General features: G+C 39.0%; 1 protein-coding gene across 1 annotated transcript in view; it reads left to right on the top strand.

The window, feature by feature from the left end:
- The window catches only part of NCKAP5 (NCK associated protein 5), an 858,948-nt gene that overhangs the window by 711,091 nt on the left and 121,668 nt on the right, over positions 1-26,189 (top strand). Inside the window, exon 11 of the mRNA XM_081262221.1 lies at positions 24,491-24,592. Within this exon, the coding sequence (XP_081118347.1) occupies positions 24,491-24,592 (102 nt within the window). The remainder of the gene's footprint in view (positions 1-24,490; positions 24,593-26,189) is intronic.

Here is a 26,189-nt window from a genome sequence, read left to right on the forward strand (position 1 = left end):
CCATCTTCTGGACACATGAGACTTTGGGGAACATTCCAGATTCAAACCATAACAATTCTTAATACTAATATTCAATAAGTACAGCTTGACTGATATTTTCTTTGGTGAGCAGATGTTGTTTTAATCACTGTAAAAGAACACTTATGAGTATTTTCTTCTGGTAACTAGTGGCCCCAGTCTCCCATCTCCCATTTTCTTTGTGTGATACCAAGTCTGTTAGCTCCGAGTTGAGATGACACCAGTGGACTTCTGGAAACCAAAGTGAGAAGATAGTTCTGACAGAGTAATGGCCAGACCAAGCCTGCACGGGCCTTGGGAGGTGATAGGTGTAATTGAGTGCTAAAGGTAAGGCTCCCTGGGAAGGCTGTACAGGAAAATACCAGTGGCAAACCCCCTACTTCTCAGTTTTGTCGTATGCTGAACCAGTACAGTTACTTATGGTAAGAAGACTATATCAGGGAGGCCATTTGAGAGAGAGAGAGGAGAGAGGAAGTTATTTCCAGTTTGGACCAAGCACATGCTCTCGGAGGTGACCCATAGTAAAAAATGACTGTATATTGTGTACATTCTATGGATCATATACCACACTAAATGCCTTACCTACATTTTCTCCACTTATCATAAAAATACAACCAGGAAATATTCCTGTGTGTTAGTCAGCTTTTCGTTGGTATGACCAAAATACCTGACAACAACTTAAGGATGGAAAAGTTTATTTTTGTTTCCTTAATTTCAGAGGTCTCAGTCAGTCCATGGTCAGCCAATTCCTTTGCTCTGGGCCTGAGGTGAGGGAAAACTTCATGACAGAGGGTGTGGCAGAAGACAGATGCTCAGCTTACGATAGCCAGCAGAGTGAGCAATTGCGGCATCAGTGACAAAATATAAATCCCAAAGGCATGCTCCCAGTGACCTACTTCTTCCAGCCACATCCTACCTGCCTACAGACACCAGTCCATTAGTCTATTCAAATTATTAATCCATCAAATGGATCAATTTGCTGATAGGTTATCGCTCTCATAATCTACAATCATTTCACCTCTGAATATTGCTGCATTAACATAGGAGTTTTGGGAGGACACCTCATATCCAAGTAAGAACACCCTGTTGTACATAAATATAAACAAGATCATACAGCTGGTGTGATCTCAGCTTGAGTTTGAACAGGAGCCTAACTTCAGAACCATCACTGTTAGGTAATAGTTCTTCATTGCTACATAATAGTGCTTCGCCTGCCGACCAACAACAAGTACTGGCTCAACCTTGGACCTTGTCAGAGCTTTCAAATACCCAAGTGACAGCTCCATCAAATCTCAGCAACTCAGCTGAAATCCACTTAAAGCTGTCTATCTTCGAAGCCCTTATTCAAAAACAAGAATTATTAAAAAGAAATTCAAGGCCATGGGACAAGAAAATTCTGTGCACTTTTTAGTGTGATTCTAACTACTATTTATTGAAACATTCTTCATAGCATGGGGATTAAAATCACACACTGTGCAGCCAGGCTAGGTTTTGAAGTTGAATAAGGTTTTCTATTTAACCTTTCTTTGCCACCATTCTCATCTATAAAATAGATCTAATCACATCCACTTCAGAGGGAAATTGTGGGTGTAGACATAACACATACGAAATTGGACCAGGCCTGTCACAGAGTAAATGCTCAGTCGTTTTTATTGTTGTCATTATTTTTATGACTGTACCTTCACACTCTGTCCCCAGAAGGATGACCGGTACCCATAACATCATAGTATTTCCCACCTTCACGATGTGGGTCTTCGACTCATGCATAGAAAGAAGCCTCTCTCCTTCTTGTTTTGCATATCAGCACATCTATAGATGTGTATCCATATGCGTGTAATATTGCCCCTAAATACAAGCAGTCTCTCTTCCCAGGGCTCCATTCTTGCCTGACTCTTTTGCATATCACCAAACACCCACTGTTGTGTAGATGCAGAGTGTGTTGAACTAAGATAAACCAAAGTCTACCCTCAACTCTTAGGGAAACACTCACTTTCTATTATCTCAATCATTGGCGTTATTAAGTTGCATTGTTTCCACCTGCCACAAGCATTGCTTATGGGCCCTCAAATCTCACTGATGTATTCTCAAGAGCAGTTCTCAAGGAGGCCGAGAGAAAACCCTGGAATGAGCTGTTTGGGGCATGTTGTTGGCACATGCAGTGTTTGGGAAGCACTATTGATACTTTGTGGTTGGGGGGCAAGGACCCCTTCTACCAAACTGCCCTGTGCCTTGATACCTCAGTGGTCCCACCAGACTTTCATGTTTATTGATAATTATTTGAGCAGAGAATACAACATCATTTTACATAGAAACGAAATATTTTTGACACAAGTTTAGAATAAGCTGAATTTTCTTTGACTTCTTCAAGTAAGAATTGAACTGTATTTTATTTATGATTTTGGAAACTCACTGTTTCACCAAAGCATATGGTTGGTTCTAATGGCACTTAGCATATTTGAGTTGACAGCATCAGAAACTGTAAGAAAGAATCTATATTTGTGGTTATCACTTCTGTGGTGATTCTGCCACATAAGCATCTGCCTACATTGTGTCCTGTAGGAGAGGGATACCTGAGCATTTCCGTGTCAAAAAACATACAGTTCTGTTATAAACAGTTTTTCTTCTCATGTGATTTTTGTGAATTATACTTTTTGAAACTGTTATAAGTCAATGTGTTGGGGATCGCTCAGTATAGTTCCCAGGTTGGATGATTTGATAAGAGGACTCACAGGACTCTGCATAGTCATATGCTTGTACTCATAGCTAAAATTCATCACAGTGAAAGGATTCAAAGAAAAATCAACAAGGGAAAATAGTGCATAGGGTGAAGTCTAAGGGATCAGCCATATGCTTCCAAGAATACTCTTCCCGTACAATAGTAATTCCCTCAGCAATGAGCTGGAACAACTCATGTGAAATGTGGTCTACCAGGGAAGCTCATCAGAGCCCCAGCGCCCAGGTTTTTACTAGGGACTGTTCATATTGTCATCCTCTGCCTAGAACATAACAAAATTCTGGAATTTTAGGAAGAAAGCAGGTTTTAACATGCATCACATTGCACATCACGTTTAGACAGTTTAAGTCACTCTTAAGGGTGGTGGGAACCCTCCTGCAGTCCAGATGTTAGCCAAGCACAACGTTGAATGAAGGCCTTTCGAGAGAGAACAATTAGGCCTGCTGTGTTATTTCTTTTCTGTACAGTAGGTTACACCTATGAACATCAGTGGTAGACAGTTAATGATAAATTAAAAGAAATTTGTCTGCAATGGGCATTAGGTCCCAATAGGGTGAGAACCATCATTAAAGACAAAGCAACCTCCCGCCACCTCCTTCATGTATCCACTGTTGGTTTACAAAAGTCCCAGGCCAAAGGCCTAACTCAGGGCCCAAACAATTCAGGTCTGGCTACTTGCCCCAAAACTCAAACAGAAAAAGTAATGGTGGAAACAGGAAAGGAAGTTTAATCACTAGGATCGTTCGGGCAAGACAGTGTTTCCAGCTGTGTCTTCTGGGTACTGACATGAGCTTTAGATTTAAATAGAGAAAGAAATGGAACCACAGACAAGAGGTATATGAAAGTAAGCAGGCTTTGTGTCATATTCATACATACACATAACATAGCTTAATTATAGTAATTTGATAAATTATAATACATTATAACGTATAATAATAACAATAACAGTAATAATAAAAATTAAGCAGTCTTAGTCAAACTGGGGGCAATCTCCATTTGCTTCTCAGGATGTTTACCTATCAGATCTGTGATCCTGGGAAGGGAGCACTCTGATGCCAGTGAGATGATTGGTGCTGCTGAGGGGGCAGTCACATGCTGGCGCCATCTGCCTGCAAGGCTTCACAGTTCTTGTGTAGTGTGACACTCCAGGGGTTTGGAACTACATTGTAAAAACTGGCAGTTGAATGTCCCTGCAAATCTTGGAATTACCTTACTTTTATGTTGGTGTCTTCAGCCTTGAAGGAAGTGGATTACCCACCCACTTTAGATGAACATTCCTTACATGATTGACATGCCTAGGTTCAGAAGCTGAGACAGTTTAAGGCAAAGGGGACAGTAATAAAATGAAGGCAGAAATGTCAAGCTTTATCCCCTTTTTAAGAGTCAGTGCTTTCAGCAAAATCAGGCTGTAAGTCCCTACTGTGTTAGCACAGCAAAGAACAAATGAAAGCTGAAAATTACCATTTTTTGTTATTGGCTTCCTATTCTCCAAATTAATTTTTTTCACAGTACTAGGAATTGAACTCAGGGCCTTGTGCAAACTTGGCAAGTTCTACTGCTGAGCTATATACTCCAGGCCCCCAAATTAATTTTTTAAGTAGCAGTTAAGATAAAAACAAAACAAAACAAACAAACCCCCCCAAAAACTTCCTTTTCCTACCAACAATCTGTTAATGGGAAGGTAGCAAAAAGAACATTTCTTGTGTATCTGAGCAAACCTGAGGTGTCCTGTTCCCTGCGTTCTTTAACTGTACACTAACTTACTCAGAAATAGTAAGCACTCAATAAATGGCATTTGCCTCTGCTACCACTCACAACACTGTCACATCTTATCCCTTCTGTATCAAATCTTAACTTTAATTTTTCTGTTAAGCCTGAAAATCTCATAACCCCAAATTGTTGTCATGAGTTACAAACCATATGATTTCGACTTAAGAAGCAAGTATCATTTCAACACCAGGGCAAAGCACAAGGCATGCAATACAAGCATAAACACCATTTGGTGTCATCAGGTCATCTCTGCTAGCCCCTTGGTTGATACATGCTGTGGAATAAAATACCAGCTCCAGCAGGCTCTCTCTGAGTCTGACATTCATGAACAACAGGTGTGCTGGTTAATTGTTTTCTCGTCATGCTGCAAATTTCACACCCCATAACTCCCCAATGAAATACCAAAAGAATACATAAAATTAAATGATTCAAAGATTTAAAGGGTTTATGCTGCTTTTAAGGTGGGAATCCACTGAAAATCTATTAAAGGAACTCTAACTACAACTGTTTTATTATTTGTTTAGGGATATGTAAACCTCTAAATATTTACTAAATATGTAATATTTATTTTTGCTTTAAAATGATACTCCAAAAACCACCAAAAATGAGGCATGCCCACTTTCAAGGAAATTAAAGAAATCCACACTTTTGCAAAAGGAAGATATGGGTTATCTTGCACCTGCTTTTAAATAAGCAATTGAAAGATCCATGCTAAATGTAGCATTATGTAACAATGGTCTTTAGTTTTTCTGTTACTATTTCCAAACTAGCCTTTGCCCTTTGCAAGTGAGAACAAGAGCACAGTTGCTTAGAAGAGATTGCATCAGTAATTGTACTTGTAGCCATTTAGTGTCCCCAGACTTAATGCATTTCCAGACAGATGCACCCAACTAAAGTCACGTCAAGTGATTTTTAGCACCTAAGTATGTTGTGTAAGATTCTTTGTTACCATCTGTTGTGGAACCAACCATTTAGCTGGCATAAATCAACATGCCCTGCCTCCCCTATCCCACAAGAAGGCCAGGGATAGTTAAAATGAAATGCAAGCCACAGTGAAACACGAAACAGCCAGTCAAACAATCACCTCCTTTATATTGAATTCTACTAATGTTCCCTTTCCTCTCCCATATGACTTGCCCTCTGTTGCAATGCTTTGATACTGGAAGCTTTGGGGTCCTTATGGATAAGCCCTGCCACTATTGAGTGAATTCCTATTGACTTTGCTGAGGATGTGAAATGCTATATTTAGAGATAAAATCAGATACTTAATAGAACCAAAGAGGCCACAAATGCTTTAACTTAGTCATCTACCTTTTCCGCAGAGCTTCTTTGTCTTCCTCATAAGGGCAGACTCTCAACTCAGGGATGTGGACTATATCATTAACTAGGCCACTCATAAACTATGCCATCCCTCATTATCATGCATTAAATTATCATGGATGGTCATCCTGGAAGTTCATATTAAATTTGGTGGCTTACCTTGAACACGCTATGTTTCATTAGCCACTCATCTATGTAGAGACACAGGAGAGAGGAATAATTTGTCTGTGTCCTGTGGGTAGTACAAGGACAGAGATAACATTATGAATTAAAGTTCGCTTAACTGCACTTGAAGTAGAGAATGTTGGCTTCCGGATATGGCCCTACTGAAATCAGTGTTTGTTCTGAGTTCTCTAATACATGGGCCAGAGACTTCTTTTGTCTCTCAAGTTTGTCCTTATGGCTGACATTTTAGTTAACTCATTGAATCAGTCAGGATAGGACAGGTTACACAGTAGTAAGGAATAACCCCATGGTCTCTATGACTCCAAATACAAACGTTTATTTCCTACTCATGCTGCATGTCTTTAGGGAGTCATCAGAGGAGCTCTGCGTATCTTACCCAGTCAAAAGACCTTCCTGGTGAACCACTCATCATATCAAACATTGCCAGCCACCAGGCCAGGAAAAAGAGCTTGGGGTAGGGTGGGAGGGCATCACATTGTATTTAAAATGTTGTGGTCTGAAGCATTCTACTTGTAATTCTTTGACCAGAACTAGTCATATGGCTGCACCCAATCACAAAGGGTCAGGGAAGTACCAGTGGACATATTCCCAAACAGAGAGAACTAGACATGTTTAACAAGCAGCATTTATGACTCTCATACTTGGTCAATACCCTTCTCCCTTCTTTTCTCTACTTCAGAAACTAGAAAACCAAATAAATAATTTCCCAACTCTCCTCTGTCCTGTGACTGTCCACATAGACCTGGTTCTGGCCTACAGAAGCTAAATGTCCATCTACGTGGGGGTCTGTGGGAAAGCTTTTGCTTTCTCAGTCAAGGGTAAGGCACAGTTACTGTTGTTTTTCATTCATATCCCTTCTTCCTACCGGAGAGATGGAGGCAATGCCAGAAAGAGCAACAACCATCTTGACATGAGCCACACACAAAAGTTAGGAGAGCTTGAATGATGGGAAGAATTTGGTTCCTTGATGCCATCAGTAAACATTGCACCAGGCCTACTTCTGGGCATTTTATTATGTGAGGAATAAAACCCTTATAAACTGAAGTCCCTAAGTCTTACTTTCCTTTTTTTTCCTTTCTGCAATTGAATAGAATCCTTAGATAATCCTTATTTATTTTGAACTTTTAAAGGAAAACATCTCTTCCAAAAGGATGTGTTACCCACAAACACTCATCAAACAATTTAAATGTGATTCAGTGATTTCTCATACATCACTCATGAACCTCTTCCAAACTACTTTTGCCACTTGTCTTTCTAGCTGATATCTCATGTTAGTTCACTGAACCAGTCAGGATAGGTTGTGTTACAATGCAGTAACACACAATCCTCAAAATGTCAGTGACCATCTCTCTCTGTGGACTTTTTGCTATGTGAGAAAAACAAACACCTACATGTTAAATAATGGTACACCTGAAAGCTAAGTGTAATCTTGATATGTACAGCCTTAAACTTGAAAGGAATAGTTCTCATTCAAAAAGATGGGTCACCTACAGTCTGTGAATGTTTTCAGATTTTCTTTCAAAGTGTTATCTAGAGATCTGATTCTATATAATATTTTCTGAAGGGTTCCCAGTATATTTTCAATGGTCAATTTCATCTTTTGGAGAAGGAAGAAGCCAAAAAAAATGTCTTTTATAGCATTTTATTTCTCTGTCCTCTTTCAAAATTGGAGAACTTTTTCCAAGAAAAAAAAAACCTTTAATAAAAACTTCAAACTTCCATTCTCTGATAAAAAAAAATCATCATGTTTTCAATCTTATTGGGGTTCCTGGAACACTTACAGAATAAAATCTGTTGGAAATAAAATGAAGGGAAGAGACTATAATGTGGTCCTGGATACTTTATAAAGCCTTGAAACTACCTATGAGAATATCTCCTATGCTGAGAATTTTACAGAATGTAATAGAAAGCTTAGGTCTTTCAAAATGCAAAAACACTCTCAAACATAGACTTTAACTTGCTCAACATCAACCTTGACAAATTCAGCTTCTGTCATGTGAATCAATGAATGCACCTGCTCTCCAGAGCTGGGGACCTTGAGCACCCAAATTGAAGTAGGATGGCAGAAAATTATCTTTATTTTTTTCTCTCTCTCTTACACCTTTCATCCCACCCCCATTTTCTCTTTGAATTTTTAACACATTGAGTGAATGACTTTTAAAAAATCTAATGAGAAGTCTCTTCAAAAGCACTGTCAGATTTCTCACTGGTCACCACCTGCAGTCCCTGGAAGGACAGCTCTTTGCTTTATGACTATGTATTGATCTCTAATATCTCTCACAAGCCTGTCTCTTCTTTTCCTCCTACAGGCAAAAGGTGAGAGTTAGATAATGGTATTAATTTTCCAGACATCTGCACAGGTTTTAATGGCCTTTTGAAGTTTGAAAGCAGTTTCTCTGTGAGCCCACCACAGGGCTAAGATGTCATTAAGGTATAGATTGCAACAATGCATAACAATCATAGCACTCACCTTGGCAATGAAAAGAAAACTAGTTTATTTCAGTGGAGATTCAAATTAAGGTAAGTTCCTTATCCAAGCAGGCCTGTGCTTCCAGGTTCTAGAGGTAAATGGCAGGACACTGTCTAGCTGAAATCCACTCACCCTTATTCATCTGGAAAGTCAGCCTAACAATAGAAGGGCCCCCACACTGCTGGCAGTGTGAGATGGGAGATTGGGGAGCAGTGAGGTAATTGGGGTATGTAACCATTTTTTAGCCATGGACCATCTTTTGTATATCAAAGAAGCCTGTGTTCCCTTTCTCAAAATGATGCTTTTAAATACACAAAATGAAAGACATGGGATTATAAAGGAAACCAATTACAGTTGTCCCTAGCCATTCACAGAGGATTGGTTCTAAGACTCACCAAAATATAGAGATGCTCAAGTTCCTTACATAAAATGGCATAGTATTTCCAAAGGACCGAAGCCCATCCTTCTGTGCACTTTAAATCATCTCCACATTATTGATAATACCTGATGCAATCTAAGGACTATGTAAATAGTTGTCAGATTATTTAGTGAACAGTGAAAAAAAATTATTTCTCTGCACACTGAGTAAAAAAGCATGTCTTTCCCAAATATTTTCAATCCATGGTTGGTCAAATTGATGGATGCAGTGGCCACAGATGTGAGGGCCAACTGTATATTGAAGTACAGTTACCAAAATACTTTTAAAAAAAACAAAAAACAAATATGACACAGTAATATATGGGCTTCATTTCTAAAACATAAAAAAAGCTCAAAGAGGCAGGTATGATATAGTTTTTAAATGATGATGTGTAAAACAATATTTAGAGATTTTTTTAAATTGTGATGTGACACGATATCTGTGATTTCTGTTGGAGACAAAGTCTCACAAGTCTATACTTGGTAATTTGATGCCTACATTGATAACTGAAGGATATGCTAAAGTTTTGCTTGAAGTTTAGTAAAGTTAAAGATGCATTTTTCCCCTTCACATTCACAAATGCCCTTGATGGTATGCATGACACATGGGATCTCATGGTAAGAACCCCTGAATATATATATCATCAACTACCCAGAAACCATAGGTCTGTATAGACTCAAGGACAATTATTTGTATCATTTGTATTATACCTCCTAGGAATAGTGTACGGCTAACCTGTTGAAAATATTTGGATGAATATAATTTATATTTGATGTCATTCCTGACCATTTCTTCGTAGAGCATAGACCCTGACTTATGTTCCCAGATTTCAGGGTGGGTCTTGTGGAGACACCACACTGGTCTTTCCTTGGACTTCATAGCATTGGTTGTGGGGCTAGAAGCAGTACTAGAAGATTTATCTCTCTGTCTGCAGAGTTTCCTTATCCAGGTGTTGGTAGCCAAGCCAACCACATGGATAGTACCTGTTTTAAAATCTGACATCTGAAACTGTCTGAAAAAAAAAAGGAAAAATAGTTTCAAGGAGTAAGGTGAACATTTCTCTTAGGATTCAACATCAGTTTTATCATGGAGGATTACATTTAAGGGAGAATAAGTTCAAATTAACCTCTATATAAATGTAATTATCAGGGGAATTTAAGACTTGAGAAAAGTAAGATTTAAAGCCAGGAAAACTTCTTTATTTCTTGTAACATACTAGAGGAACTGATTCCACCTGTCCCATTACATAGTGATAAAGCAGCTTTTGATAGCAGCAGCCTATGTGATAAAATGATCATGGCAGCAGTGAGAAAGAATCTAATCAAGGAATTGATCTGCAGATTCCAATTTTGTAAGAGCCAACATCGATCAACATAAATGTCAATAATGAGATCGTATTGAGAACTACCTAATTCCTTCAGGTGATTCTACAGTCTAGTGACAGATTCAAGAAGGAAATGTAAATAGGAATTTAAAACTCTTACAAGCACTCCATTGACCAACAGCAGGCTACAAGGGTACTGGGTAAAACGAATAAGAAAAAAATCATTAAAGAATTTTTATATTGTAAGGTATGTATTACAAGTATCATATCATGACAGTATAACAGCTGTTCTTATACTTAGTAATTATAATTAGACATTGCAGTACAAGGAGAGAGAGACAGGGGAAATTGAACGCTGTCATTTGTAGCTATATCTAAGGGGCCATGACTCCTCCATGCAGTGGCAAAAGAAGAGACATAGTTGTGTGGGGGTAGAACTCTTGAGGGTTCATTTGCCATTTCATGCATTTTCAGTGATTGCCCAGCATTTTACTCAGAACTGGTCCTAACTCTGTGTCATGTTAGGGACCATGAGTAGCAATGGAACAGATGACACCAAAATCAGCTTCAGGATCAAGGAAACTGGAGTATTAAGGCATGAGGAGCTGCCGAAGAGTGGTCAGGAACATCAGGTGGGTGGGCACAGAGGGAAGAAGGTGAATACCAGACACTGGTTCTGTTCCCTTCCACAGGGGCCACCCTGGGAAAGAGGCCAGTGGGATGCTTCAGCAGAGGATTCCTCCCATATTTCCTGTCTAGGTAGAAGTGTATTCCAGGGCATGAGTAGCCCTCCTCATCCTCCACCTGGGTCCATCCTCAGCTGGGCATGCTGTACTTGACCTAACACTTCCTGGAATTTGCCATCAAGATGATTCTCATATTAGGGAACTGTTCCAGGTCATACTTTTGGTATATGGTGGCAGGCATACACTTGGCTCTGACATCGATTGAGGATAAACAGACAAAAACAACAACATGACATTGTACTGTTATTGAAAATTTATGCTAAAATTCCAGAATCCACATTAAGTCCAGTAAGCTCAGCAAAGAACATAACTAGATCCTTCTTTGACTATGGGATAGCATTCGTACTCTAATGATAATCCCAGAATGTAACAGCCAGGGTTGCAATCCCACAGGGACCCAGAAGGGCCCCATCTGATGTAATGCTCTGCTGTCCCCATCTGGAAATTCTTCATATCTTCTTTACAAAGGGCACCCTGCATTGGGTCCCACAAGTTATGTCCTTGGTCCTAAAAATAGCTAACATTTTCAAGCATCTAATAACCTCAAATCCTTTAGCCAATTAAATCCTCATCTCAACCTCATGAATTGAAGAGTACCTTGTCTTAAATTTCAAGTCTACTTGAAATTATTAGCTACTATTGTTATTATTATCCCTAAAGGAAACCAAAACTCAAAAGGTGAAGTAACTTGCCCCCAAATGGTGAAGTCACACAAAAACGGGATTTAAATAACAAATTATACCACCTGGGGTCACATGATCTCCTGCTTCCCTGGTTGGGGAGTTAAGGGAGAATTGTGAAACCGAGTCCAGGATTTATTCTAAATGTTTAAAAACTAGTTTTGTAGTTATTATTATTCTCTTTGTTTTAAATATGCTAGCTAATTGAGCATTTGTAGCCACCCAGCTCTAGTTAATTAAAGTGTTTTTGTATCCATTAGATTCTAGTTAGTTGAAGTGTTTTGGTAGTCCCATGATTACCGCCACATCTTGTGCCCTGGACTTTGCTCCACGATAGAGCTTGGTGACACACTGGTCTGGGTGACATCTGCTGTGACTCAGCCATTGACTTTTCTAGTAAATGATTCATGTCTTAATGATGACCAAATCTTTATGAACTCAGGTTGGAGGCCATTATATTCATGGTGTTTTATTTTGTTTTGTGGTACCTGAGATTAAAAAGAAACACACTAACAGTGGCAGGTCCTTAAAGCAAGCTGAGATTGAACATACTACACAAGCCTGTGACCACAGGCCTACACCCCCAACCCTTTTCAATTTTATTTTGAGACAGGGTCTCACCAAGTTGCCCAGGTTGGCCTCGAACTTGCAATCTTCCTGCCTCAGCCTCCTGAGTAATGGGGATTATGGGTAAGCAATTCTGCATCCAGCTGTTATTTCATGAGTTTTTGATCAGTTTATGAAAAGAAATTTACCATCCAACATAGAACAGCTGAAGGAAACAGTAAAAATTTATATGTAGTAAATATCTTGAAACACGTGGAATTATTAACATGGGGCATTTGAGGAGAAATATTTGTAATCTTCAGTCCACACTCTAAGGAAAAAAGCCTTGTCTTTAAAACCAGCTGATTACTAAAAGAAGACTAAAACCAGTCTTCGAAGCAAACCCTTAATTTTACAATCGTAATTACTTTTCGGGAATGTGAATTTCTCGCGGTTGCAAAAACAAGTCTTGGAGCGGTTCTTTTCTCTGTAGTGCTCATTTCTTTGTAATAGTTATTTATAGATCCATAGCCAATTCCTTTAAAAAAGAACTCACTTTGGAAATTCTCTGGGGTTGAATGCTGCCCATGATATAAAATGAAAGGAAAGCTCAGGAAAGATTACTGTGCATCTTTGAGGAAAGTTTCTATCAAAGCAAATTTTTGAAAATTAATAAATCTTTAGGGATTTGTGAAGACAGAATAATTTTAGGATTATGGTAACTGGCAACTGTCTCAGAAGAAAATGGAGAGATTATGTTATTTATATTTATGCATCGAGTATCTGCTTAATACCTGACAATTTCTACCCTAGGAGATTAGAAATTTCTTTTTCTCCTTTCTTCTTGGTGCTAGTTCACAAATTCACTGTTTACCAAACTCCAGATGTGCTTGATGAGGACAAAGTGCTGTGTGCGTCTATAGATTCTGAAGCAAGAACAGTGGGAACATTGTTGTGCGTCTTGTGAAGGATTTGTCTTTTTCCACTGAATCTTCTGCCACAGTTGTCACTCCCTAATCTGTCATGCAGGTATTTGTAATATCATATCCACGTACTTTTCTCTCAGTGGAATCTTTATAGCCCAATCAGTGGAGGATTTGCTGGGGAATCATGTGTAAATTCAAAGTCTTGCATCATTTCTATCTCAGTTTCTGTTTCGACAGTTTTCCCCTAATATGTATGGGGAAAAAAAAACCTACAAAATTGAAATTTAAGCAGAGAATTTATTTGGCAAATAATAGAAAAATAAAAATAAATCCACTTGACTTGATGAATCCTATGTAATAGCTGGAAACTGCTATTTGCCAAGAAATGATTTAACCTAGTGAAATGTATTTTGCAGCTAATCCTTTAATGTCTGTTTTACATATTACCCTTCCCACTGTTAATATTGAGCAATATTGTAAGCTAGTAATTTTATGCCCTATATTTCAAATTGCTATTAGGAAACCACATAAATAACAATTTTCAGCCTGCTTGTTTATAATACCATGAGGCATTTCCTACCTTGGAATAAAGTAACAGTGGATTTTTAAAAACTATTTGGGGACAAAGCTACCAGGAGGCCGTGATGCAGATCTTTAGTAACAAAGTCTAAAAGGCAAACTAAAGTAATAAAGTGGAAGCCCTGAGAATGCACAATATAGTATTATTTGTCAAGGGAAGTGAGACAATGGGCTTCCATAACATTCGGCCAGAAATTGCTTTTATGTCATACATTTGCACAAATATTGTAAGATGAATGGGACCCCAGTAACTTGCCCTGTTAAAACCAGGACATCCGGCAGTAAGTGCAGATGAGTGCACATCACCAAAGCCATTTTCCTCAATACTCCCATCTTTCTTCTCCCAGCCCCCCCGCTGTGAAGTGCTGTAAGAGGGAACCTTGCAGCTTGTGAAGGTCTCAGTGGTTATAGAATCTCCCAAACGGAATTTCAATCTGTTCTAATCGTTCCTTAAATAATGTAAGGAATCACCCTTCTTATAAATAATTCTGCATCTTCTTTTTCTCCAGAACACCAACAAGGCATTTTTCCCTTCCTTGGAGGTTATCTCCTGGTGTTAAGTGATAATCTTTTGATTTTAATGTCTCCTCTTTGTAGTTACAGAAATAGAGCAGGGTCCAGGTTGGTTTCTTTCTCTCTCTCTCTCTCTCTCTCTCTCTCTCTCTCTCTCTCTCTCTCTCTCCTTCTTCTTTTATTTTTATTTTTTGATACCTAATATTTTTATAATTGACACATAAAATTATACCTATTTATGGGGTACCTTGTGATATTTTGATACACATATGCATTGTGCAATGTTCAGATCAGAGTAAGTATTGTCTGTCTTCTCCAACATTAATTCTTTCTTTGGGTGAGGACATTCAAAATCCTTTCTTCTTGCTTCTTCAAAATAGTCAACTTACTATGCCATAGCATACCAGAATTCCTCGTTTCTATCTAGTGCCCATTGTTCTGAGTATCTGTTGATGATCAGCCTCTCCGTCTGCCTTGGAGTATGGCTTCTTGCCACCCATATGGATAAAATATGGAACCCTTTGGCATCACAGAAAGATCACTGTTACGTCTTCAGAATTAGTGATTACAAATCTCCAGAATTCTGGCAGCTCTTTGAACAGTTCTAGCAAAGTGTGGACTCTAAATCGGGCCCTATACTACCCTTTTAAGGAATAAACATAACTCAAAGGTATAAAAGCTGTATGAATGACTACTGTGTGTAGCTTTCCTCCCAGAAACCCTCTGTTATCTCCTCTTCTAGATCTTTTCTTTCAGACAGATCAGGGTAATGGAGTGAGGTCCAGCATTGGAGGGAAATGTGAGGTGGACAAAGGAGTAGAGGAGGGAAGTATGTATTTTAGAGACTGATGGATTCCAATCCACTTGGACTTGCTCACTATGCTGCTTGACCCAAGTTTCTGTTTCCTGAGACATCTCTCTGACCTTTTCCTCCCTTGAATTTGCCTCTGTGGTCTTGCTGAACTCGTTGCATAAAAATGTCACATTCTCTCTCATCTTGGGACCTTTCATTGGGCTCTGTCCACCAGGACCTTTCTTTCCTTTTTGGTCCCTGCTATGGTCTGAATGTTGTCTACCCAAAATTCAGGTTGAAATCTTGACCCCCAAGGCAATGGTATTAGAGGTGGGGACTTTGGAAGGTTATTTTTATAATGTGATAGTGCCCTTATTTAAAAAAAAAAAAAAGGCTTCAGAGAGCTGCCTTGTCTTTAAGGATGCAGAGAAGGTGCCCTGTGTGAACCCATACACAGCCCTTCCCAGTCACTGAATCTGCCAACACTTGATCTTGGACTTTTTTATCAACAGGACTCAATCTTTGTTTATAATCTACCAATTTGTTGGTATTTTGTTGTAGCAGCTGATCAGAAAAGTCATCTGAGTAATCATTTACCTGAGTAATCATTTCTTTTTTTTTGAGAGAGAGAGAGAGAATTTTTTAATATTTATTTTTTAGTTTCCAGTGGACACAACATCTTTATTTTATTTTTATGTGGTGCTGAGGATCGAACCCAGCGCCCCACGCCTGCCGGGCAAGGGCACTAGTGCTTGAGCCACATCCCCAGCCCCGAGTCATCATGTCTTATTCATAAGATCTCTTAGCTCTGCTAGGCCTTGGCTGTGACTTCTCTAGGAGAAAGTTCTCCAGGAGGCCTTCCACGGCATACGCCATGGCTGGGGCCTGAGCAGCTTATCCTTCTGTGAGCACCAGGTTACAGAACTGTGTTCAGCCTCCTATCCCAGCATTGAAGTTTGGAGAAGATATTAGAGTGACAGAGAATGAGGTGACATAGGGACAACCCTGAAGTCTATGTCCAGGTCTCAATCCTCGGCTTTATGGTATTTAACTCTTCTTCTTCTTTAGTTTTCTCATCTAAAAAATGGAGATGATAAATTTTCTACCTTGTGAGGTGGTGGTAAGGATTGAATAAGGAAGAAATGATGTAAACCCCTATCACAGCATGTGGCATGTGATCAGCACTGTGTAAGTATTTGCCGCTGTTGGTCTGGGCTTTAGTTTTCAGTTATGCCCAGATATACACAAAGAATTGTGTTTCCCTGGAAAAGATGCAGAGATCCACGAAGGAAACAACATAAACAATGCGAATCATGATACCAGTGGCGACGATCATGAAATACTAATAAGGAAAGTATTTTTTAATTGGTGAGTGAATTATGTTTGTGTCTAGCAAGGGAGGATAGATTGCATGGGGCAGTATTTATATTCTGTTAAATTCTATGCAATCGTTTGTTGTCTAATTAATTTATATTATTATTTTACAAAATTGTCTATGACAGACCATCATTAGCCAGATTTAATTGGATAGAATTAAGGGTATAAAATCTGTGGTCAGACTGAGGTTTAAATACTATTTATGTAACCTTAAGGGAGATTTCTTAGCACTCTATCTCCATTTCTTTATCTGTAAGGTGGGAATGATAATAATGGTCCTAAACTGTGCAGCTTGAGGATTTCAAAGGATAATATATGTCAAACACATTCTTTGTGGGAATCAGAGCTCAATAAGTGTTCACAGCTATTATTGTTGGGTTATTACGATTATTTCTTTTTCAATTATCTGCCTCTAAAGAGGAATCGAGGCAGGCAAACCGCCAAGGCAGCAGAAGTCTGCTGATAGGAGTGCTCTGAAAGGGAGGGCTCAGCTCTTAAGGCTAAAGGCATCTTCTCCAGGATGAGCCTTGTAAAGGCTCCAGGGAACAGATAGGCTGGACAACCAGGAGGATGTAGTAGAAAGCGTGGACCCAGAAGGGAGGAGAAAATCCTAGCTGTGCCACATCCTGGAATATATATAGCCTGTGACTTTGGATCCCTTCCTTAGCTTCTGTCATCTTGGGTTCTTCATCCCTAAGAGCAGCTTCTTCTATGGCAGTGTGAAGACTCACAAGATGTACTTAGGAGAGGGGCTTCATGCAGTGTCTCCCCCCACCACATCCTGCAGAGCCAGAGCTAATCATTTCTTCCTAATAAAGGGTACATTAGAAACCAGTGACCATCAGTGAGTCTGAAAAAAATTAAGTAAAATGTCATTTGTTTTTATTCCCCTCTAATCTCTTTAGTTCAGTTAGTGAAGGAAAATTTGTTCCCCCACATATAAAAGGCCAAAAGCTTCTGAAAGTCAGGACTTTTTAAAACTAAAACTGGATTAAAAATGTAAAAACCAGCATAGATAATTCTACAAAACAGCAGGGGCAATTGGAAAGCACTTATTAAAATACCTGTTAAAGTAATCAGGGATAAAAATGGAAATTTCAAGGCACTTCTGTATCTCTTAGATCCCAGAATAGGCTGGGGCTTTGCTGAATCACTTCCTCCCTCAGATCAGATTCATAGAAAAAGACAATAGGGAAGCTGTAGCAGTCCTCAGACTGCAAGCAGGCCTGAATCGCCCTTAGGAAGTGGCTCTCCACCTGCCCACACATTCCACTGGCTTGCCTTGGAACCAACCTACATCTGGTATCTCACTATCCTGTCACTTTGTGGTTATACTGTCTCTGAAATATTTCTGATTCTTTTTCATGTTGTGTAAAGACTTCAGATCAAGAGATTTTGGGGCTTGTCAGTAAAAGCAGTGCACAAAATATTATCTTACTTGTATTTTAGTGTACCATAAGTACATATCAACCCCATCCCTACCCTTATATCACATTACTCTACCATGATTTATTTTGCATGTTCTCCTGTAAGAATTATGTGTCTTTTCCTCAGTTGTGCATTTGGGTTCATTGATCTCATAAACTCTGCTGATGGGCATCATCCAGTCTCTCCTCATTCGTAGTCAGGATCCTGTACACAGTAGATGCTTCGTAAGTGCTTCTTGTTGTACTGATTAGAATGGAGGCTCCTGAGGAAAGGTCTGCTGCTTCCACCCTCATCCATCTTCCCCCTGGTCCTCACCCTGCAGGTCCTCAGGGCACTGTTAATTGAACCATGGCAGATAGGACAGTAGGAGATACTCCAGTCATCAGCCTAAGCTGTAGAGACCCCACATAAGTATCTTACTCACCAAATGAAATGCCACTCCCTTAGGCAGCCACTGGATAATCAGGTTGTCATGGCAGCAGGGACCCTTGAAGAAGGTTCTGAATACAGCTGTGGAATAATTGTTTTCAAAAACATTTTATAACCTTGAATTCCAGAGAAGTAGAAAAGGAGTTTGCAGACCCATGTCATTTGCTAAGGCACCATCCAGAGTGAAACAGGATGCACTGGGGCACCTGAAGATTGATATGCAAGGCATGTTAAAAGGTTGCCAGGGAGAATAATAATTGCAGCAAGAACTTTTTTGGACAGCTTTAAAAATTAGTTATAAAAAGTTCAGGCTCCGGAGTAAGATCAAATCATGATGCATATAGGTTTTTTGGTTTTTTGTTTGTTTGTTTGTTTTTGTGGTGCTGGAGATCAAGCCCAGGGCCTTGTGCTCTTAGACAAGCACTCTACCTCTGAGCAATATCCTCAGCCCTGCATCTAGTTTTTGAAGGTCTTCTAGAACATTGGAAAGGGTCACTGTTCATGTCCTGTCAGCAGGATGGCTGGATGAGGCTATTGTATTTTATCTTTGTATCTCAAAATGGAAATAATGGCATGATTAATTAAACATCAGCTTTTATCCAAAAAAAGATTTTGTCCTGGGCTCAAATTTTTGTGAATCTAAGAAATGACCATACAATACTCAGTTATATAATGTGCAGTTATGTAATATTCAATTTTATAATAAATTCTTAATGGATTAGAATGAAACCTATGAAATGTGAACCCAGGAATTTACCACAACCTCTCTTGATGGGGTTTGGAAGGGCTGAGGAAAAAAATCACATTTCTGAGTATGGCGAAAATTTAAATTTAGTACATATAAGTAAGGCAAAACTTTTAAAATTATTTTTAAGATTGTTTGGTGAGTAAATCTTCCTCAGAGAAATCATATTCCTCAGACTGAGCTATTTCAGGAAATTTCCTTGAGCTTTTAGCCATTCTTATACATACCTATGAAAATTGCCCTATCTACCCAGTAGAAGGAAACTTGAAGACGGTTCTGAATATGGCTGTGGAATAACTGTTTTCTCACCTGATTGTGTCTGACTTAGAGCCATATTTAAAGCACTTCTCTTAAGCATACACCAAATCTGCCACAGTTATTTTCTACCCCTGGAAAGAAGATATCCAGAAAGGAAGTCATAAGAAGGTAGCAATATCAAAATATGCTGAGAGGATTTCTTAAGAACCAATTCGAGGTTTGCTTCTCTTGTGATAGAATGAAAAAAAAAAAAAATGAAGCACTGGGCTGAGGGCCAGCCTAAGATTGAGATGGAGGAGCAGGAATGGCACCCTGGGAACCTTTCTGGAAGCCCTGAGGTGGGATGAGATCTCTGAATTAGAGATCAGCCAATGTAAAGTTGGAAAAAAAGCAATTGGTTCTTTATCCAGTATATCAACCCAGAATCCAGGCAACCACTTATGAAGGAGGTTGATCCCTAAAGAAGTGCAATTCCAAAAATGCAGCCATCCAAGACGGTAGAGAGCAGCAGAGCTCAGCAAGATGGTGGACAGGAACAGGTACAATGTATTCGCCCCACAGGGAGTGACCAAGGACGGTTGCTGGTGTTCCTTCTCTTGGGTCAGGTGCTGAATAACAGTGGCAGGTAGCAAGATTCCAAGCAATTTCTCTATTCCTCTAAATTTTTTACGTTGAAACTTCAGAGTAGAAAACTACCTTCCTGTGGGAGGAACATGTTAAGAATAGAATTCAGGGAATGGGAGGTAAAGAATGTTTGGTGCTAGGTCCTATGGCAATAAGAGACCTTCTCATCTTGGGAGTAAAGCAGAAGTTCAAGATCCGTGTGAATAGATGCCATCCACTTCAACTGAGTTGTTCCACAAAGAATAAAATGCAGTTCTAATGAATAAAAGGACTGGGGTAAAATTTGGACTATTTCTTGTATCGAGCAAGGTTCAGTCAATCGAGGTGATTGAAAGAGATCAAATTAAATTTTCATTCCCATCCCCCCTCCGTTGGTAAACTTAAGGTGCTCATGTTGGTAAAGTGTGGTAGTCAGAGACATGCCCTATCTATTCTCACAACTTCCCTTTTGTGCAGATATTTGGCCTTTAGTAGTTAGAGGGAAGAATAATTGCATGCATGATTATGTCATTAGATTAATTCTCTCAAGAAACCTGAATGAAGGGGGCCATTCTTAAACAATCCTTTTTGTCCTCTCCTCTTGATTCCTAAAGCTGAGCTAATAGCCTCTGAAATCCTCATGAGGACAAATTCACACCTTCCTTTCCAAACTTTAGGAAGCACATTAGCAAACACAAAAACTGTTCATTACTCTATTTTATTTATAATTTCTGAATAGTGTCCCTCATTCTGCAAAATCCTTAGCAGAAGTTCTGTTTTCTAACTTTGCTTTGTACCACTAAATAAGGTCTCAATGTCTTCCTGGCCTTCGAAATTACTGTCCTAAAGTTAAGAAATCACTACAGAACTGAGTCAAAACCTAGAGGCAGGACTCTATCAAAGGCAACCAGCCTTCACTGACCCCTGAGAAACTGCTGCATGTGAGCCACAGAGAGAAACAATGGAAAATTCTCATCCTCTGACCAGTTCTAAAAGGCTCGAGCATACCTCAGTCTCCAGTTTCTGCTGTCTTCATTAACTGGAGAGCCACAGGAGTCACTCTACCTCTATCCCACCTGATAAAGGACAGTTCATCCTTGGCATAGTCTCTCATGGGGGACATTTCTCTGCCCGGTCTCATTGATAGAGGACTACGAAGAGAACATAGGGCTAACCAACTGAGGGAAAGTTAATCCCCATATATTACTAATCCAACCTGTGGTCTGGGTACCAGCTGCCCTGACATTGTTATGTCTTCAAAACTAAATTTGGTATTTTATCCTGGTATGGAAGGTAGGTCCTCACTATGACTTGTGATACAGTCTAAGCCTTCGAGAAATGTCCCACCCTTGCTCCTGCATCTAGTGACAGAAAGTACACTTGGTTCCCATGAAGCTGAAATCCTCAGTGTAGGAAGTCACCTTGGTCCCCTAACAGCCATATACATGTGTAAACAGGTGTGTGTGCGCAGATGCACTTATTAACACACAGATGTACGTGAGTATGAACGCAAGTACCTACTGAGTAACTACCTTGTGTGCTGCAAAGTGCTTATCTCAAAGGAAGGCAATATCAGCCAAGTCAGTGTTAGTGATAGTAAACAAACTCCAAATGAATCATGGCTGATTTGTTCCTTATATAATGTCCAAAAGAGGTATTTCTGGTCCTAGAGTAATGGTCATCCAGTTGGTAATTCACGAGTCCAAATTCTTTTCCCCAGGTTTGCTCCCTGTTGAACATGTAGCCTCTACAGTTACTGTACTGAGTTCACTGCATTGAATAGAGTACAGAGAAACATATGTGGGATGTTCCTGGACCAAGGGGAAAGGGCAGACATCACTTTTGCCCACACTCTGTGGGCTAGAACTAACCATGGCCATCCTTTACTAAAAAAGAGGCTAGGAGAAAAGACCAGCTGTGTGGCAGTCTTTGCTTCAGGGACAAAGTGAAAACATAGGACTTGGCCTGTTTTCTCATGGAGCTGATAACCCATGGGAAAGCAGAACCTATAACAGGAGCAGTTCAGTATTGGTACACTAGATAAAGGACCTGAGGGAGGGAACAATGTAATCCATCAGTGGAGAGAACCCGCCCTGCATTAGTTAGGATAGCTAACCTTCCAGGTAGGGTTGTAATGTAGTTTTGAATCCTGGGCAGGTTTTTTTTTTTTTTTTTAGGTAGACAAGAGCTGGGATAGTGTCCAATGGAAATATGGATGAAAGCATCAACTCAGAAGGGAGAGGGGCACATTCCTAATTCAATGGAACCAGTCAGATAGGAAGGGAGAGTAAGACTGTTGCCCTCAAAGAAAGCATTTGAAGAAAGTATTTCTCACTGGTTTGGAGATTGGGGAGGCTAGGAGTCTATTTCTGAGGCCAAACTCAGTTACTAAGATCAAGTAACAGATGATTCAATGTCAGTTTTACACCTTTATTGCGTGGTCTTGCTGTCTTTCACATCTAAAGCAAAACATAACCATATCCAGGATTCTTCTGGATTTTCAGGCTAAACATTGGAAGTTTAAAGCTGTTCAGGTAAGAGATTTTATCCAGATGGACTCCAACAGGGAATATGAAGTATGGCTGAATGTGAGATGGAGAATTTGCCCTCTCAGCAGGAGGACTCCTCTGAAAGGGTCATGCCTTCTCTCTCCCCTTCTGACAGTGACTTGAATTGTCCACATAAACATTCTACTATTTTTTTTTCAAGTTCAGAATTAAGCTCAGATTATAACATGGTTTCACAAAAGTGGTTTTATCACCCACATATACATCGATATTTTTCTTTGAGATTTTACTTTCCTGAGTTGGTTTTTGTTTACCTTACATGCATGGATGCTATAGCAACAAATGATTATACCTAACCTCTAAGAAACTACCTACCACGCACTCTCAATTATGACAATAACTTGCAGTAAGGCTACATGGGTTCCTATATATCACCTCTTCTTGCTATGACTTTGTGCCCATTCTTTGATGGTGAAGTAAGCAGCCATTTCCATCCTTCTGTAATAGGTGAGGGATCTCACACAGAGAGGTTCAATTACATTCCTGAGGACCCGTGAAACCTGTACTTTAACAGGGCTGGAACTCAAGTGCCCAGATCTCTTGCTCCAGGACCTCCTCCGTCTCCACGAAGACCTTACTGATTTCAAGGCAGGGACTGAGCAGTTGGATAAAAACCAGTGACGCATAACATCATTTAGGAAAGGAGGTTTTTACCCGCACATATTCATGCAGTCAGTAAAAGGGTGACATCATATATTTTAGAAAAAGGAGTGAAGTACAGTCATGAACTGAATAAGAAGTCAGATATCTATACAGGACTCTTCCTCCAAATCACATGATATACCACTCAAAATCATCATTTCTTTTGTTGAATGTCATTTCCCATAACTACTACTGTTTGCATATTGATAAATGTATTCTTGGGTCTTAAAACATTATAATTATTCTGGCACTCTCTCAATGTTTAAAACCTATATACAGATAGGGATAATCTAACGACATCATTTTTCCTTTATAGACTGTGATGAGCATTTATTGGGTACTTACTGAGTATAATATACTGTGTCAGGTCCTGGGAATTAAATGGTGAGAGAAATTCTATCTTTGTCCCCAGGAAACTCAGAATCTAGAGAGAACCTAAGGATTATAAAAACTGTTCAGAAACAAAGTCAGTCTTCTATTTACCTATTGAGGTTTTATCTTCATTAGAAAAATTGAATTTTCAAAGCAACAGGCAGCCAGATTTGGATTTATTCCTCTTTTTTTTTTTTTTTTTTTACTTACTTGATTAGACATTTTTAGTGTCTGAAGTCACAAAAGTTGTAACCAAGACAAACCAGGGTACAAGTACCACTTTTAAAATGTCACGGGTCTAGTAGAAACATTAGAGGATAAATCATGGGTTTTATTGTATTTGCAATTAAACTGATCAAATTTAATATCCACAGAAAAGTCTTAGTCATTAGTATAAAGATTAATATAGTGAAATGTCCCTGTTTTAGCAGGCCTTCCAAGCAAAACTGAAATAAAGAATTCAGTATATAATCGAATAGCACGTAAATATTAATGCACAAAATCCTCTGAGTCCCCAGATCCCTGATGCAATTATTTTCTATTCACATTAATTGTTTCTAACAGATGACACTAATGACTTTGAGTTAAAATGTGTCCAAGGGAAGATTTCACAAGATCAGTGCTATTCAGAAATAAGGTCATTTTTGTAATTATTTCCTTAGATTTTAACCACCACTCAACATCTTTAGGTTAACTTGATGATTGAGTTTTTTAATATGAATATCAGAAGTTATTTTCACACTAGTCAGTAATTATATTGGGGATAGTCACGTATTTCCTGCTAATCTTTCAACTACAACTTATTCAACTATTTCCCAAGGCAGATGGAAAAACTGTAAAATGTATGATTATTGTTTACAAAATGCAATTTGCATATGTGCATATATATTGAACACCTAATAAACTGGAATAAACGTGTTTGAATTAGGGCATGTATTCTCTAATCCAGAAATGTCACTTCTTTTGAGATTTAGTTGTCCAAGGCAGGATTTTAAAACAAACAGTTAAATGATGGCTATTCCATGTTTCTGCTTGGCTTCTCCTAGAAACTTCACTCACGCATCTTGGATCTTTCATCTGGAGATTTGCTCACAGAGGTGGGAAGGAGCCGAAGTCTAACACAGTCACGAACCGATGTCGAGCTACACGTGAGTCCCTCAGTTGCCTTCAGAGGACTTGTTCAGGTTGTTATTTTCCTTCCATCAAATATGATGTCACAGCTGAACCATAAAGTGCATCCTTGAAGTATTGTCAGGCAAATAAAAAGACCTTCCTTTCTTGTGTTCTCTGAAATTCAATATCATGTCCCCCAGCTGATATAGTAAGCAGAAAGTGTCACTCCAGGCAAAAATGTCATAAATCTTGGCTTTGTCCCCAAGATACCTTTTTGGGTATTGATTACATCTCAAAGTCTCTGAGAAATGGTCAAGGAGCTTTTTATTAAAGCCCATGTCCCATATTATTCATCCTACTTTTATGATATATTATATATGAACTTTTAAAAATTCATGGGCTGTGCTTTTTTTTTTTTTTTTTTTTTCCTTTAGCTGGGGTTCGCTTTGTGCTTATTTGGCAAAACTTTAACCAGCATGGCTTTTAAATCCCATTGACATAAAAAGAGTCACTTGAAAAAAAAACATATAACAGCTGCATAAATACATAATGAAAAATGTTAGGCTTAAATAAATTACTTGAACATTGTGGATCACTGGATTTTACTTTATGATTTTGTTAGTTGTATACAGGATATTCTATATCAAAGGTAAATATTCTCAAGTTAAACTGAAATTAGAGTTCAGTGGAATGCAGTCACTTTAAACTTCTATAAAGACCTAATGGCATCCCATCTATAATATGTCCTTAAGATCAGGGATTTTTTAAACTATGCAATTCTTATTCAAGAAACTCTTGGCTTCAGTTTGTCTATTTTTTTAAGTAAAATTATAGATTTCATATGGCATTTCTCACAGCAAGGATATAAAAATATACAAGTCATTCAAGGCAGTAATCTAAAATGCACATTGAAAAAAATACAGTTTGAATAGGGAAAACAGGGTGAATTTTGCCAATGAAATAAACATAATTAAGATAATGTTGCAGTGGAAACCAATATGCATTTTCTGACAAAGAAGAATTTTAGTGATACTTATTATCTATTGACAGCCATGCTCAGTGGGATTCTAATGTTCTGTGTATCCCGGAGAGTTCTGCTGTCAGGGGCCGTTCTCAGTATTACAGCAAAATGGCTGGGACTTGGGTCTGGCATCACAATGCTGTGTTGGCCGAGTAATCCTTTTCAAGATATTAAAATCTGAGTATGCCAGATTTCCCATTTAGAAAATGTGGGTAATGATATTTCTTTTTATTTCAGAGAATTACAGCAAGGATTACATGAGATAATCCATGAAATGTGTGTAACATAGTACCTGCTAATAACATTGGGACCATCAGAAGATCTCTGTTGCTTTTACCCTTTTCTGTTCTCCTTTCACATGTGGCACTATGTCACAGCCACAGGAAAACATGGCAGAGGCAGAAACAATGAGCAAGAAGGTCATCTACTAGTACATCTTTCCAAAAACTCCTATGGTGATCCCTGAGACCAAGTGCACCCACTTTGGTTATTGCCCAGTACAGTTATATCATCACTTGTGTGCCAGGTATCAGATAATGATGGGATGCCAGGAAGTTTCAAACAGGGTCCTGTAGGTAGATTGTGAACTTATCATTTAGTTGAAGAGGCAA

Source organism: Spermophilus citellus, assembly GCF_964194105.1.
Source record: "Spermophilus citellus genome assembly, chromosome: 11".
Lineage (NCBI taxonomy): Eukaryota > Metazoa > Chordata > Mammalia > Rodentia > Sciuridae > Spermophilus > Spermophilus citellus.